Genomic DNA, 18,356 nt, shown 5'->3' on the forward strand with positions numbered 1-18,356 from the left:
TGAAGTCATTGAACATTACCCCCACAATGCAGAGTGGTGCCCTGGTTTAACTTGGGTTTTCTTAGCGCTGGAAATTCTACTCCTGGTTAGAGATGGAGTAACGTTTCCAGCCCTACTGTGCTGGCATTTCTCAAATGCTTACTGGTGAGGGAGATGCATTGTTCGGTATCGAAATCGTCATTTCATGTGTTTAATATATTGTTGACGATCAAGGAGGATATTAGCTTACTGAACCTTAACTAAATGTCTTCTGTGAAATTTCAGGTAACTAGTATGGGTTGTGGGAGAAAATCTAGAGGGAAAGGGAATCAGATTAAATGCAGTGGTATACGACAATATTCAAGAGGTGCCTGTATTGTAGATTCACAATATACTTGATGGTGAATATTGTATAGTGTATAACATGTGGCAATCTTCTTTGGTTTTGTATGTTTTTAGCTCTACAAATCCAGCATCTATTGTTTTTGGGGGTGTTTTCTGTGAATCATGTCCGCCGGGTCTGTTTCAAGGTTAATAGTAAAGATGCCTGAACACTGGAGACATCAGCAGGTTGAATACACTCATTAGGAGCTTCAAAGATGCTGTCAATGTGAAGCTTCTTCTGAATCGGAGTCCCCCAAAGTGGAGTAGGAAGGCTGGGGGGAGGTTGGTGGTGCTGCTGTCCGGACAATACATCGAGAGCCTGCTGCTAGAGGAAGCCCCCATCCAAGCCTCTACTGAATCAGGAACTAAGGGGCCGATGCAATAAAGTGTGCTCAGCCTAGCGCATGGGTTTATGTGTGGTTGGGCATGCGTTTTGGATGCGCTAGGCTAGTACCCGATGCAAGGAGATTAGCGCATCCAAAACGTGCGCCCAAACAAATGCATACCCGACAGCGCCCATCAGATGTAAATTGCTTGTAGATGAGGACATTAGATATTACTCATCTAGACAGGTGCAGGACAGAAAATGAAGTTCCATTCAAAATTCAAACATGTATTTATTATATAACTGAATTTTCATAGTTCATTCAATACGGCAACTCCTTCAGGTAAACAAAGAATATTTTAAATACTTGTCCCCCGACACGGTCCGTGTTTCGTGTGAACTGCATCAGGAGGGACCGCAGTATATTATGATCTACAATAAAACAATACATATCAAGAATGGAACAAAATAGGCTGCAAGAAATATATATATACAGATGTAACGTAACAGGTACATACCTTTAAAGAGATCACAGGAGCGCGAGCGCCCTATAGCAATGACAGCCATTTAAAAGGAAAAAAGGCGCGAAAGGAAAACCTCTCGCGAGAAGCTGGAGAACGCCAGAGCGCACAGCTCTGGCGTTCAGTTTTCCCCAATGGCTTAAACAAGGAGATCGAATGGTACCAATTTTATTAATAGCCTATTAATTCGACATGTGTGTGGCTGTGCGCTCTGGCGTTCTCCAGCTTCTCGCGAGAGGTTTTCCTTTCGCGCCTTTTTTCCTTTTAAATGGCTGTCATTGCTATAGGGCGCTCGCGCTCCTGTGATCTCTTTAAAGGTATGTACCTGTTACGTTACATCTGTATATATATATTTCTTGCAGCCTATTTTGTTCCATTCTTGATATGTATTGTTTTATTGTAGATCATAATATACTGCGGTCCCTCCTGATGCAGTTCACACGAAACACGGACCGTGTCGGGGGACAAGTATTTAAAATATTCTTTGTTTACCTGAAGGAGTTGCCGTATTGAATGAACTATGAAAATTCAGTTATATAATAAATACATGTTTGAATTTTGAATGGAACTTCATTTTCTGTCCTGCACCTGTCTAGATGAATACTTGCTTATGTGCAAGGTTGGCTTCTGTTGATTGTTTGACATTAGATATTACCCCACAATGCAGGAAAGCACTGGGAACCCGTCGCACACTTTTTAATGTGGCAAATTTAACTCCAGCCTCAGAGGTGGAGTAAAGTCAACTTGTAGTCAAGGGCTCTTGAAATACATTAAAATATAGGTTCTCGGTGTTGCATTAAACGTGTCCTCCTCCTTACTATCGTTGTGGCACTTTAATCTATTGCTATTGGTAGAGAAAAATAATTGTACATTTTGACTTGATTAAAAGAAACCCACTTTTCTTCTGGCCACACAATTTAGACGTCCATAGCAAGGGGTGGCCTAATATTTCGCTGAGGTTGCTGAAGTAAATTATTAAAGAAAAAAAAAAAAGCGGCATGAAAATGGAAGCTCGTATTGAGCACCCGTTGCAATTGAGAGCCCAATGCAATAAACTATTGAGCACTGCAGACGCACAATTCTGCCTCTTATTTAAATATTGCATTGAACACCAGGGGATGTGGCTGCGGACATTTTAAGACAACATGCGCTCAGTACTAGCGCCCATTTTCAGCACACGTCTTATTGCATCGGCCCTTCAGACTTGACTTAAGGCAAATATCCCAAATCCCACACCCACATTTCTGCGCTTCCTTTTCTGCAGTTTGTTTGGAATTGTCAATTCCCCTACCCGCTTGAGTTTAAAATGTGCACTCAGCTTGTGCTGAGTGCACATTTTAAGTTGGGTTTGTTTACACGTTGTGTTGTGCACATTTTAACTCCTGATGCAGTACCAAAACATTAGCTTACTGCATCGTGAATTTTAAAAATTAGCTTATGCATTAGTTTTAATGTTCAGCTTTTTCCATTGGACTTCTCTAGAGGGTCCCAACCACCTTCCTACAGAGCGTTAGGATCTCCTTCCTCTAAGTAATACTGACAGTTCCTAACTGTCTCTAAATCCACAATAAACGAACAGTGCAACAACTTTAATGATCACTTTCATAGTTTCATGTCTTTTCTCTTGGTTTCTTGGGTTTCTCTGTGTCCGAGTGAAATTCCCTCTTGTCCACCAATCCCCTCTTGACTCAGTAGACTCTCTTTTTCTCCCATTGGCTGTCTCCCCTGTCCTGTGTTTGCATATTCTCACAGGCAGAAGCAGGAAGGCAGATTATAGGAGCTAAGAGCCTTGCTCTGTGTTTGCAACATGGGAAGCAACAGGAAGTGGGGAGCAGAACAGCAGAGCAGCAACAGCAGTGGCTGTAAAGTGACAGGGGCATATGTGATCCTGCCCAGATTTACAATACCCCCCTCCTTCTGCTGTGCTGAGTCCTTTCAGCACATTGCATTTCCTCAACAACATCAGGCATGTAATTGTTTAGATCAACACAATATACATAGTAGCATATAACATAGTAACATAGCAATGATGGCAGATAAATACCAAATGGTCCATCCAGTCTGCCCATCAAGCTGCTCATGGTTGTAACTGCCACTCTGTGCAGTTACCCCCCCCCCCCCCCCCAAATCTTTTGTTAAGGGTAGTAACTGCCACTCTGTGCAGGTTACCCCATACTTTCTGTTAGAGATAGTAACCCCCATGTTTCTGTTACAGGTAGTAATAGGTTACACCCATGCACCCCTATTTTCATTTCCAACCTCTAGCCTTTCGGGATCTGTGGTGTTTATCCCATGCCATTTTGAATTCATATACTGTTTTCATCCTCACCATCTCTTCCAGAAGGGCATTCCAGGTATCCACCACCCTCTCCATGAAGAAATATTTCCTGATGTTGGTTCTGAGTCGTACCCCCTGGAGTTTCATTTCATGACCCTTAGTTCTACAGTTTCCTTTTCAACAGAAAAGGTTTGAAGATCGTGCATCATTAAAGCCTTAACATTACCTAACATTATCAATTTTTAAACTTTTCACAACCCACAGTTCACAGTCCCTTTCTGTGCTTTGGTCACAGACAGGTGCCTTTGAGATGTGGGGTTGGCAACCACTCTTTCTAACCCCTGTCCTGGAGAGCCAGAGTGGACTACCTGACTCCCAGGTGGCTCCCAGGGATTATTCTGCCCCATTAGGGATGCCCACCTTGAATTAAGGTTTCTCCCACTAGTGAACTGGTAGGATCACTGTTCAATGCACCTGGGTCCCAGTTGCCCAGTCCTTATAGGGTAGGTCCTTCTGCTTCTGCCACCAATGCAATATCTTCAGGTCTGGATCGGCCCTCTGGGCAGCAGATATGTCTTCCAGAGAAGAGGAGGTGGTAGTTTCTTTGGGGTCCTGAGTCCCCTCGGAGCTCACAACTCCTTAACTCCTACTTCTGAAATTCTGTTGTGGCGTGAGCTCAGGGGTACTACAAATTTTAAAAAATAAATAAACCATCCATGTCTTCATGAAAACATGACCATCATTGGTGAAACTTGCAGCAGTGAAAGCAATCTCTGTAGATCCCTTCCCGCCGTTGCTGGTACTCTCACCTTTCCTGGACAGGGCATCTGCATTCTAATGCTTTCTCCCTAGCCAATTTTTGATAATGAAATGATGCTAAGTTCTTCCAGTTGTTGCTCTGTTTTTGTACTGGAACTATAGTGGGGTCCTACGGGCGGCCGGTTGGATGGGTTTGGCTCTGCCGCATCAGTGTGGTAAGACTGCATCTTAGTATTTTCTGAGGTCTTCATCGCTGGCAGCAAAATGGATGCCAAGTGTCCCTGCAGGCTGTTTGTGATCAGTAATCAGTTCTTCCGGGTGGAGAGGAAGAGCCATGGTGTCACTCTTCTGGACTTGGGACACGGAGGGGGCCCTCCTTTATCTTTGGTGTTCATTTCTTTGCTGGCCGAGGATCAGGGTTGCCAACTTTCAAATGTGAATATTCCGAACAAACACTTGGATGCATGGTGCAAAATGTTTGCCTATGTCCTTCCACTCAACTATTTATTTTAAACTTTTATTACTTGCCTCATTACTAGAAAATTGTGCACAAAGTGAGGTACAACCAAATGATTCCAAATATAAAAATACAAATGACATTCCATTAGAACTGTCAGAAAAACTAAAATTACTTAACAAGTGCCACCCCACCATTAGGAAAACTTGCCTTTTTTTTTTTTTACCTGATATCACTCCTTTACCCACCACAGCCATCATAAGGCTAGTGAAAAGGTATTAGGTGACCTAAGCAAAGCTTACAACCTTGGGCGCCCCCCATCCCACACACACAATTAAATATTGTGCAGTTATTGTAACAGATTTCACATTGAAAAGGACATTCAAGGTTCAGTCATCTGAGATAAAACTATCACTTACAACATGTATACTATATTTACATGTACTACCATGGTGCCAACCAGAAAACCCCGAAAAAAAAGATACTTGGAACCCATGTGTTAAGGGTGGGCTTGGCCAGCAGAAAACCACGAGTAAACAATTACAATTACAATATCGTAAGCTTCCCAAACCAAAACAGTACTAACTGCCAGCACTCAAAACAGTGAAGACCCTACCTAAGAAAAGACAACAGTGCAAATATTACACCAGACCCTAAAACACCAACACACGTTCTATTAGGAGAAAAGAACGTTAGGCTCTTATAGATCCTTATATAGAAACAACCTGCTAGCAGAATACCTCACCTCAGTCACACATGCAGAACACAGACCCTTGCCAAATACAGAATAAAAAGACCATAAAATATAAATAGAAATGTGCAGAGAAAAACTGAACTGGAAACTGCAACATGCCAGATTTTGTATGCAGGGCAACAATGAAAAAACAAACAGCATTCCTCACAAAACATCGAACAATAAACCAAGAAATATAAGAACATAAGAAATTGCCATATTGGGTCAGACCAAGGGTCCATCAAGCTCAGCATCCTGTTTCCAACAGTGGCTAATCCAGGCTACAAGTACCTGGCAAGTACCAAAACACTAAGTAGATCCCATGCTACCTATGCCAGTAATAGCAGTGGCTATTCTCTAAGACAACTTGATTAATAGCAGTTAATGGACTTCTCCTCCAAGAACTCATCCAAACTTTTTTTTAAATCCAGCTAAACTAACTGCACTAATCAATCATATCCTCTGGCAACAAATTCCAGAGCTTAATTGTGCGTTGAGTGAAAAATAATTTTCTCTGATTAGTTTTAAATGTGCTACTTGCTAACTTCATGGAGTGACCCCCTAGCCTTCTATTATGCAAAAGAATAAATAACTGATTCATATTTACCCATTCTAGACCATGATTTATAAAGCCATCTCTTCTCCAAGCTGAACAGCCCTAACTTCGTTAGCTTTTCCTCAGAGGGGAGCTGTTCCATCCTCTTTATCATTTTGATAGCCCTTCTCTGTACCTTCTCCATTGCAACTATATCTTTTTTGAGATGCGACAACCAGAATTGTACACAGTACTCAAGGTGCAATCTCACCATGGAGCGATACAGAGGTATTATGACATTTTCTGTTTTATTACCCATTCCCTTCCTAATAATTCCTAACATTCTGTTTGCTTTTTTGACTGCCGCAGCACACTATAATACATAATAGTAAAACCATACTAATAAAAATAATATATATTTTAAAACAGTTGATGAATAGAATATTAAATAATTAATAACTCATATTAAACATTTTTACATTTTATCAATAAAATATTTCAAACAGCAAATAACATCCAATAAGTAAAACAAACATGGGTAAACGTTTCTGATTTACAGTCTCCCCAAGATTGTTATGGATTAATGAGAGAGAGAGGGAGGGTGCACACTTTATTCTCTCTCTCGCATATATGCAAACGCCACTTCTAACAACTGCCAACTTTTGATCAGTACTACAAGCGTTGATATTTGCAAGCACTGATTATTGTAATGCCCTTCTACTAGGTCTACCATACACCTCACTAACAGGCCGATACAGTAAAGCGCGGCTGCGGTTACCCTGTTTCTAACTTGCTTTGTACGCACAATTTGGACGCGTATGTCTAACCCGCGATTCAGTATCCGGTTTTACACGTCCTTACCGCTTCTTGAAATCGATGCGTATCCCTTTCCGCCCGCGGCATGTATATATGTTAATGATCGGATTAGTCATTCCCTCCGATACAGTAACGTGCGCCCAGATTATCATCTTTTTAACCAGCTATTTTGCCGCGTCTTTAACCTGCAAATTTACTGCCTACCCTGACCCTGGCGTTAGTGTGGTGAACTTAGCCGCCCAGTCCCAAACCAACCCAATCCACAGAAAAAAATGCTTCTCGCACAAGGGGGAAAAATTATTACAAAAAATAAAGCAAGGAATAGGGCAAAAATCATTTCTGTATTACGCTCGGGCATCGGGGATTGCCAGCTTGACAAGTGTCAGGCAAGCCCCAGCAGCCGGCAATCGGCGGCAGGGAGCGCAACAAAGCACCTGTGCGCGCAGCTCCGATTTTCCGCCTCCTTCGGATGGCAAGAGAGAGACGAAATTTCACGGCAAACTTTCCCCCAGCCCCTGTTCACCTGCCCTGGCATGGCCGCGGTCAATGACGTCAAGGTCCATGAAGATAGCTACCTACCATAGTTCCTGTGATCTCATTATCTTGGGAATTATATTGATCCATGTTTTAGGTCATCCTATGGGCCTTTTACCCTCTACTGAATTTCCTGTACTTTTCTGCTGATATAATTATTGTAGTTTTTTTCCACCTATCCAAACCACACCAGTCTTCTTTCCTTCATCTTCTTTGCAATCTCAGTCATCTTCATCCTTTTCCTAACTTCTTCATTCCTGATCTTGTCATTTAAATTCAAACTAAGCATGCAGCATAGCACCCAGTGTGTGTTCTGTCATATCCACTGCTTATTCTTCTTTCTTTATCAAGCTCCATAGACTGGCACTGGCCTAATCACCATCTTCTACCCTTTCCTTTATACCAAACTGGGATTCACTTATCATTTATCAATGGAAGGTAATATTGCACTCACTGCTCTCCACTTTAAGTATCCGACCATAGTCCTCACTTTGCTGTCTCTTGAAAGGCATCTACCTATATTTATTAAACTCTTCTTCTCTTCACAGTTCTCACACATTGTTTATTTCTGTGTTTACAGTTTATTGTCATCTTGAGCCAGCTTCAGTCGGCTATCATCAACATCCTGGCTACATCTGGGACTATTGCTTGTGCACCCCCACTTCCAGCGTCTTCCAGAGGCTCATGTAGGTATTTGTTTTCCCTTCACATGAGAGGTCATTGCCAAATCTCTGCTGTAGCATCATAATATTTCCATGGTGAAAAGATTGTATTGGAAATGTTCACATTGATGATCCCAAAGCAGTGTTATTACAGGTAACTGTGGGATTACCATGCTGGGGCCCAATGCATTTCCACAAGCCATACATGTGAGTGCCTTGAATAAAAAAAAAAGGAAGATAGGTAATTATTTTTAGTGCATGTGCCTGATTTAAAATCACAAAGCTAGGTAAACTTTTAGTTTGTGTCTCTGTTTGAAAAGGTGTGAGAGAAGTGTGATATTGTTCTGAATAAGCATTCAATAAAGTTGTTAAAAAAGATCAATAGCAGAGAGGATCATTCAGGAAAACTAATTGAAGTGTGTATATCATCAAACGGTATTATTAGAACTAATTTGCCTTTGAAGCACAAGATATATAGCAAGGCAAGAGCTCAGTAACCCTCAATCCTGAGGGAGTACTGAGAGCATAAGGTGGTTTTGCTGAGGAGAATGGGTAAGTAATGCTTTGCTGTGTAATTTTGTGACTTAAACTTTGGGGGAAAGGAAAGTTTGTGGAGTAAATCAATTTTTTGGTATGTTCCTTTTTTAAAGACAGAAAGCTAGGAGATTTCTTAGTGCAAGTGCTTAATTTAAAAACAGAAAGCTAGGTGATTTCTTAGTGTTGGTGCTTGATTAAAAAAAATGTAGGACCATATTGGCAGACTGGATTGACCCAATGACTATGCCTACTTTAGCAGCGTGGACAAATAAAATGATATTACTACTACAAATGGAGTTTATGGACTTTCTTAGTGGTACACTTAAACCTGATAAATTGTACTGTGCTTGTTGGCAAGCATATTATGCGTTACTTTCAAAAGATTTACAATCTAGTTTGATTGATATTGGTTATAAACATAAATGGTTTTAATATGGAGGCTCCTATAATGTGGGAAATGAATGTAGTGTGATTGTGGTATGGCTGTTTATAATAAAGAGATTTATGTATTGTGTTTTTGATTTCTGTATCTGTAAGTTGTGTTTTATTTTTGTATTTATTTTAAAATTATAATAAAAATTATTTTGAAAAAAAAAAAGATAGGTGATTTTGTTAGTATCTTTCTTTCCTTCCCATCCACACTAATTCCCACCCACCCCTAAGCACATTCTTTGATTTAGAGATGCTTATCCTAATTAAGAGGACAAAAACTATTTTCACATCAAGGAATCAGATTAAACAAGGTAGTGTCCTAGCCCTTATCAACATATTAACTATTGTTCTCTTGCAGATCATTGCCAAATTAATATAAAATACAGAAAATAAATTTAAAGGACTTTAAGCATCCCTACTCCCTTAGCAACATTAATTAAGAACTCAACAAAATTAAAATGCCGACAGCAGCCAGGAGACCATAAGAACATAAGAAGTTGCCATACTGGGTCAGACCAGTGCCCAACAGTGCCCAATCCAGGTTAGAAGTACTTGGTAAGTACCCAAAACATTAAATAGATCTCATGCTACTAGTATCAGTAATAGCAGTGACATTTCCTTAAGTCAACATGATTAATAGCAGTTAATGGACTTCACCCACAAGAACTTATCCAAACCTTTTTTAAACCCAGCTACACTATCTGCCCTAACCACATCCTCTGGCAACAAATTCCATAGTTTAATTGTGCGTTGAGTGAAAAAGAATTTTCTGCGATTAGTTTTAAATGTGCTACTTGCTAACTTCATGGCATGCTCCCTAGTCCTTCTATTATCCGAAAGAGTAAATAACCTATTTACATTTACTCATTCTAGACCTCTCATGATTTTGTAGACCTCTATCATATCCCCTCTCAGAGCCATCTCTTCTCCAAGCTGAACAGCCCTAATCTCTTTAGCCTTTCCTCAAAGGGGAGCCATTCTATCCCCTTTATCATTTTGGTTGCATTTCTCTGTACCTTCTCCAGAACAGCTATATCATTTTTGAGATGTGGCGATCAGAATTGTACACAGTACTCAAAGTGCTGTTTCACCATGGAGCGATACAGAGGCATTAAGACATTTTCCGTTTTATTCACCATTCCCTTCCTAATAATTCCTAACATTCTGTTTGCTGTTTTGATCGCCACAGCACACTGAGCCAACAATTTGAATGTGTTATCCAGTATGATGCCTAGATCTTTTTTCTGGGTTGTAGCTCCTAATATGGAACCTAACATTGTGTAACTACAGCATGGGTTATTTTTCCCTATATGCATCACCTTGCACTTGCCCACATTAAATTTCATCTGCCATTTGGATATCCAATCTTCCAGTCTTGCAAGGTCCTCTTGTGATTTTGTATCTTATGGAAATTTTATTACCTCACTCATCTTATTCTTTTCCAGATCATTTATAAATATATTGAAAAGCACCGGTTCAAATACAGATTCCTGAGCACTCCACTGTGTACCTTGTTCCACTGTGAAAATTACCCATTTAATCCTACTCTGTTTCGTGTCTTTTAACCAGTTTGTAATCCATGAAAGGACATGGTCTCCTATCCCATGACTTTTTAGTTTTCTTAGAAGCCTCTCATGAGGGACTTTGCCAAACACCTTCTAAAAATCCAAATACATTACATCTACTGGTTCACTTTTATCTTCATGTTTATTAACCCTTTCAAAAAAATGAAGCAGATTTGTGAGGCAAGACTTTCATTGGGTAAATCCATACTAACTGTGTTCCATTAAACCAAGTATTTCTATATGCTCTGTGATTTTGATCTTTAGAATACTTTCCATGAATTTTTCCGGCACTGAAGTCAGACTCACTTGTCTATATTTTCCCGGATTTTCCCTGGAGCTCTTTATAAATATTGTGGTTACATTGGCCACCCTCCAGTCTTCCAGTACAATGGATGATTTAATGATAGTTTACAAATTTTAACTAATAGATCTGAAATTTCATTTTTAGCTTCTTCAGAACCCTGGTGTGCATACCATCCAGTCCAGGTGATTTGCTACTCTTTAGTTTGTCAATCTGGCCTACTTCATCTTCCAGGTTTATAGTGATTTGGTTCAGTTCATTTGACTTATCACCCTTGAAAACCATCTCCAGAACCAGTATCTCCCCAACATCCTTATTAGTAAATACAGAAGCAAAGTATTTATTTAGTGTGGCTGTAATGGCCTTATCTTCCCTAAGAGCCCCTTAAAACCCCTTGGTAATCTAACGGTCCAGCTGACTCAATTGAGGTTTCCTGATCGGATATATTTTTAAAAAGTTTTTATTATGAGTTTTTGCCGCTAAGGCCAACCTCATTTCTAATTCTTTCTTAGCCTTTCTTATCAATTTTTCATACTTAACATATGCTTATGCTTTTTCCTATTTTCTTCAGATGGATCCTTCTTCCAATTTGTGAAGGATTTGTTTTGGCTAAAATAGCCTCTTTCACTTCACGTTTTAACCATGCCGGTAATCGTTTTACCTTCCTCCCACCTTCCTTAATGCATGGAATACATCTGGACTGTGCTTCTAAGATAGTAATTTTAAACAATGTCCATGCCTGTTATACACTTTTAACCTTTGCGCCCTTGCAACTGAACCTTTCAGTTTTTTTCTATTTTCCTCATTTTATCAAAGTTTCCCTTTTGAAAATTTTGTTAGAGCTGTAGATTTACGTATTGTGTCCCTTCCAGTCATTAGTTCAAATTTGATCAGGTTATGATCAGTATTGCCAAATGGCCCTACTACCATTATCTAATAGATAATGGTAGTAGGGCCATCTATTTCACCAAATCCTGTGTTCTACTAAGAACTAGATCTACAATAGCTCCCTCTCTCATCAGTTCCTGAACCAATTGCTCCATGAAGCAGTCGTTTATTCCCATCCAAGAACTTTAAGTCTCTAGCATGTCCTTATGTTTCACTTACCCAGTCAATATTGGGGTAATTGAAATCTAAGACCAAGAAACCACGGATGGGCGAGATCTGCACTTCAGGCAATTTCGCAAAGTACAAATAATGCAGATAAATGTTCAATCCTAACAGAATACTCCAAACAGCGTATTACGGTTAAGAAGTTTTTATATTTCAATTGGCAACTCCACAGTTTTAAACAAACACCAGCTTAATGGCGTCCCCCGACACGGTCCCGTGTTTCGCCGCGGGCTGCATCGGGGGGGATCGCCATACAGGAATTCACACAAGAACTGTAAAACAAACAAATTGACAAAAGTCAGGATAATGGAGGGACTTACAGCCAACCTACATACAATGCAAGAATTACATGATACAGAGAACTATAATATAACATACCTGGCAACAGCATTCAAATAGTGACAGGGAGCGCAATGCCCTTCCTAGTTGACAGGTATTTAAAGGAGACAATGGCGCCAAAACCTGCAGAAGAACCAACCACGTGAGTTCAGGGACTCCGTTCATTGGTTCCCAACCCTGCAGTGCACCCCAGCAGTACAGAGACCAGCCAACCCTGCTACTGTGTCTAAGTGAATAGGAACCATTCGATATCGCGATTCAAACCCTTAGGGTGTACAGTATCCAATAAGAAAATCCAACGCTGCTCAATCCTGCCCAATAGTTCAGCATAGTTGCCCCCCCGTAAAGGCCGGGGAACGACCTCAATCACAAAATATGTTAAATCTGAAAGGGAATGTGACTTCTGAATCCAATGCTCAACCAAGGGTTCTTTTTCACGCTGTAGCCGTATGTTAGAGCAATGCTCTATGATGCGAGTCTTAACCATACGGGAGGTCTTCCCAACGTACAGGAAAGAACAGGGGCAAATAATAATATAAATGACACCTGTCAGAAGTCACATTCCCGTTCAGATTTAACATATTTTGTGATTGAGGTCGTTCCCCGGCCTTTACGGGGGGGCAACTATGCTGAACTATTGGGCAGGATTGAGCAGCGTTGGATTTTCTTATTGGATACTGTACACCCTAAGGGTTTGAATCGCGATATCGAATGGTTCCTATTCACTTAGACACAGTAGCAGGGTTGGCTGGTCTCTGTACTGCTGGGGTGCACTGCAGGGTTGGGAACCAATGAACGGAGTCCCTGAACTCACGTGGTTGGTTCTTCTGCAGGTTTTGGCGCCATTGTCTCCTTTAAATACCTGTCAACTAGGAAGGGCATTGCGCTCCCTGTCACTATTTGAATGCTGTTGCCAGGTATGTTATATTATAGTTCTCTGTATCATGTAATTCTTGCATTGTATGTAGGTTGGCTGTAAGTCCCTCCATTATCCTGACTTTTGTCAATTTGTTTGTTTTACAGTTCTTGTGTGAATTCCTGTATGGCGATCCCCCCCGATGCAGCCCGCGGCGAAACACGGGACCGTGTCGGGGGACGCCATTAAGCTGGTGTTTGTTTAAAACTGTGGTAATTGAAATCTCCCATTATTACTGCACTGCCAAATTGGTTAGCTTCCCTGATTTCTCTTAGCATTTTATTGTCCGTCTCATCATTTTGGTCAAGTTAAGAAAATGCCATACTGGGTCAGACCAAGGATCCATCAAGCCCAGCATCCTGTTTCCAACAGTGGCCAATCCAGGCCATAAGAACCTGGCAAGTACCCAAAAACTAAGTCTATTCCATGTAACCATTGCTAATGGCAGTGGCTATTCTCTAAGTGAACTTAATAGCAGGTAATGGACTTCTCCTCCAAGAACTTATCCAATCCTTTTTTAAACACAGCTATACTAACTGCACTAACCACATTCTCTGGCAACAAATTCCAGAGTTTAATTGTGCATTGAGTAAAAAAGAACTTTCTCCGATTAGTTTTAAATGTGCCCCATGCTAACTTCATGGAGTGCCCCCTAGTCTTTCTACCATCCAAAAGAGAAAATAACCGATTCACATCTACCCGTTCTAGACCTCTCATGATTTTAAACACCTCTATCATATCCCCCCTCAGTCGTCTCTTCTCCAAGCTGAAAAGTCCTAACCTCTTTAGTCTTTCCTCATAGGGGAGTTGTTCCATTCCCCTTATCATTTTGGTAGCCCTTCTCTGTACCTTCTCCATCGCAATTATATCTTTTTTGAGATGCGGCGACCAGAATTGTACACAGTATTCAAGATGTGGTCTCACCATGGAGCGATACAGAGGCATTATGACATTTTCCGTTTTATTCACCATTCCTTTTCTAATAATTCCCAACATTCTGTTTGCTTTTTTGACTGCCGCAGCACACTGCACCGACGATTTCAATGTGTTATCCACTATTTTATTTATTTTATTTATTTATAGATTCTTTTATACCGAGGTACGTATAGTTATACATCACTTCGGTTTACAGGGAAACAATAAATTAGCAACAGGCTTTACATATAACAGTTTAAACAGTAGAACATTTATAAGAAACAGGCTTTACATTTAACAGCTACAGGCTTTACAATAAATAAAATAACGGAATTCAATGGAAATATGCTAACTTCATTAACTATAATAACCATGATATATTAATATTCAAGAATTACGCAGGAACAATAATCTGTGGAAGGCAAAGTCCTATGTCACATTAGAGTCCATATACAGAAGTTGAATGACAGGGGGAGGGGTGAAATCGATGAATTATGTGAAAAACAAATTGAGAGAGTAAGAACATGGAGCAGGTAAGTGATAAAAGGGATAAGATAAAATGGGATTGATGAATTTTAGGAAAGATAGAGATCATTGAGAGAAGGCTTGTTCAAACAACCATGTTTTAAGGTTTTGTTTGAAAGTTTTGTGACAGGATTCAAGACGCAGGTCCAACGGCATGTTGTTCCAGATTTTGATACCAGCTATGGAGAAAGAGCGGTCTCTGGTGGATACATGTTGAATGTGTTTTAGAGGATGAGCAGTTAATTTCGCTTGGTGAATATTTCTAATTGGTCTGTTGGAAGTGTGAAAAATAAACTGATCTGAATACCATTGCATCTCCTGGTTGTGAATTGATTTGTGGATGAGAGAGAGAACTTTAAATGTGATCCTGTAGGATACGGGCAGCCAATGTAGGAACATGAGTGCTGGTGTAATGTGTTCATGTCGTCTAGTGTTCGTAAGTAAACGAGCAGCGGCATTCTGCAACATCTGTAAGGGTTGAATTGTGTTTTTCGGGAGACCCAGAAGTTGAATTGTGGCTTGTAACACAGTCCGGAAGTCCTGAGAATGTAATAGTGGTTTAATCCTTTTCAGTGTATGTAACTTGAAGAAGCCACTCTTAATCGTGTTCGAGATGAAATTCTTCAAGGAGAAGTGATTATCAATCATGACCCCAAGGCTGCGGACATGCTTCAGCTTGAAATGGTCTGTGGTTGAAGTAGGTGAAGTAGGTGACACCTAGATCTCTTTCTTGGGTTGTAGCACCTAATATGGAACCCAACATTGTGTAATTATAGCATGGGTTATTTTTCCCTATATGCATCACCTTGCACTTATCCACATTAAATTTCATCTGCCATTTAGATGCCCAATTTTTCAGTCTCACAAGGTCTTCTTGCAATTTATCACAATCTGCTTGTGATTTAACTACTCTGAACAATTTTGTGTCATCTGCAAATTTGATTATCTCACTCGTTGTATTTCTTTCCAGATCATTTATAAATATATTGAACAGTAAGGGTCCCAATACAGATCCCTGAGGCACTCCACTGTCCACTCCCTTCCACTGAGAAAATTGCCCATTTAATCCTACTCTCTGTTTCCTGTCTTTTAGCCAGTTTGCAATCCACAAAAGGACATCGCCACCTATCCCATGACTTTTTACTTTTCCTAGAAGCTTCTCATGAGGAACTTTGTCAAACGCCTTCTGAAAATCCAAGTATACTATATCTACCGGTTCCCCTTTATCCACATGTATATTAACTCCTTCAAAAAAGTGAAGCAGATTTGTGAGGCAAGACTTGCCCTGGGTAAAGCCATGCTGACTTTGTTCCATTAAACCATGTCTTTCTATATGTTCTGTGATTTTGATGTTTAGAACACTTTCCACTATTTTTCCTGGCACTGAAGTCAGGCTAACCAGTCTGTAGTTTACCGGATCACCCCTGGAGCCCTTTTTAAAGTTGCCCTTTTTAAAGTTGCCCTTTTTAAAGTTGTCGGTAGTATACTCCTATCACTATACTCTTACCCAATACACATAGGATTTCTACATATATAGATTCTACTGTGCATTTAATCTCTTGCATAATCTTTATCCTGTTGGACTCTATGTGCTCCCAGACATAAAGTGCCACACCCCCACCAAGTTGATCCTTCCTATCATTACGATATAATTTGTATCCTGATATAGCACTGTTCCATTGGTTATCCTCCTTCCACCACGTCTCTGAGATGCCAATTATGTTTCTCTCATCATTCACTGCTATACATTCTATCTCTCCCATCTTACTTCTTAGACTTCTGGGATTTCAAAGTGTGTTGTTTGTTTATATTATCACCCAACATTTCAGCTGATAAGGATAATTTGGAATCCTTTAGCTCAGGCGATTACTTACAGACACATAGACTACTTTTGCTTTTACTGGAACCTCTATGTTGGGATGCCCTAACTCTCCTGTTTTATTAGTATGCTTCAAAGATATCTTCCTCCAAACCATGCACTGCTGAGTGAATGTCGGCTTTCCCCCTTGTTCTAGTTTAAAAGTTGCTCTATCTCCTTTTCAAAAGTTAGCACCAGCAGCCTGATTCCACTCTGGTTAAGGTGGAGACCGTCCTTTCAGAAAAGTCTCCCCCTTCCCCAAAAGGTTGTCTAGTTCCTTATGAAACTGAATCCCTCTTTCCTGCACCATCATCTCATCCACGCACTGAAATTATGGAGCTCTGCCTGCCTCTGGGGACCTGCACATGGAACAGGGAATATTTCAGAGAATGCCACCCTGGAGTTCTGGATTTCAGCTTTCTACCTAAATCTTAAATTTGGCTTCCAGAACCCCCCCTTCCACATTTTCCTATGTCATTAGTGCCCACATATACCATGACAGCTGGCTCCTCCCCAGCACTGTCTAAAATCCTATCTAGATGATGATTGAGGTCCACCATCTTCACACCAGGCAGGCAAGTTACTTGGAAATCCTTATTTCCACCAGACACCTAGATATATACATTTCTAATAATTGAATCACCAACTATGATGGCTGACCTAACCCTTCCCTCCTGGGCAGCAGCCCTGGGAGATTAATCCTTGGTGCAAGAGGACAATGTATCATCTGAAAAGCAGGTGCTTGCTACAGAATAACTTCCTGCTACACCAGGATGATGCTCTTCAACTGGGAGCCTTTCTGATCCAAGTAGAACCTGGGTTGCCAGATTGGATTTGGGACTTGGTTACTATGTCTCTGAAGGTCTCATCAATATACCTCTTTGTCTGCCTCAGCTCCTCCAGGTCTGCCACTCTGGCCTCCAGAGATCGGACTCGTTCTCTGAGAGCCAGGAGCTCTCTGCACCAAGTGCACACATACAACCTCTCACTGGTGGGTAAAAAAATACTACATGTGTCACTTGATACAAAAGACTAGGAACCCCCCCCCCCCCCCCCCCCCCCCCCCCCCCCCGTTGCTGTTGGACTGCTGCCTTCATCTTAATTTTATTGAGTTCCTAGTTAAGTTTAGGGTGCTATGGGAGTTGGAATTATAGTCCTTTAAATTTATCAGTGTATTCACTAATTAAAAAGGTAGTGACCTACAAGGGGATGATTAAACTCCCAATAAAGGCTGGTGCAATAGTATAATTTAGATAAGAGTCTGATTTTTAATGAGAAAGTATCTCTTGCCTATAAATTAAGGGATGAGCTAGGGGTGGATGGGAGGGAAAGGTAGAAACTAGAATTAACTCCCTCTGGCTTGCTTATTATCTCAGACCCACACCAACCCTAAAGAATATTTCACTTCTCTCCATACTTTTTTTAAGTCCTAAGATTTCCCAAAGCTATACTTACTGATCCTCTTCAACTACCAGCTAGTTGATCTTTTCTCAAAGGATTGAGAGGTTGAGTAATGGCGCACACTTCTGGTCTTCTTCTACTGCAAAGGGTGTGGGGCCTGGATCGCTCGCTGTGACCTCTGGAGTCTCTCCTGGGGGATGCTGGGATCAGTATGCAGCTAAGCCTTCCAATCTTTTTCTTCTGCAGTCCAGCAGCAAAATGGGAGCCTTCCAGTCTTTTGCATCAAGTATCACATGTATGATTATTTACTATTTGGTAAGAAATTGTATGAGTCCCAGACCTGGAGGGGGTGAGGCAGATAGAAAGGTATATAGAGGAGACCTTTAAGGAAATAGGAGCCAAGTCCCAACTCCAGTCTGGAAGCCTCTATGCTGCTTTGAAGGAGCAAAGTCACCTGAAAAGAAAGCATCA

At 40.8% G+C, this 18,356-nt stretch overlaps 1 protein-coding gene across 1 annotated transcript in view; it reads left to right on the forward strand.

Moving 5' to 3' along the window:
* LOC115092307 (organic solute transporter subunit alpha-like) overlaps window positions 1-18,356 on the forward strand; it is a 98,885-nt gene that overhangs the window by 55,072 nt on the left and 25,457 nt on the right. Inside the window, exon 7 of the mRNA XM_029603077.1 lies at window positions 7,902-8,007. Within this exon, the coding sequence (XP_029458937.1) occupies window positions 7,902-8,007 (106 nt within the window). The remainder of the gene's footprint in view (window positions 1-7,901; window positions 8,008-18,356) is intronic.

Source organism: Rhinatrema bivittatum, chromosome 5, assembly GCF_901001135.1.
Source record: "Rhinatrema bivittatum chromosome 5, aRhiBiv1.1, whole genome shotgun sequence".
In the NCBI taxonomy this organism is placed as follows: domain Eukaryota; kingdom Metazoa; phylum Chordata; class Amphibia; order Gymnophiona; family Rhinatrematidae; genus Rhinatrema; species Rhinatrema bivittatum.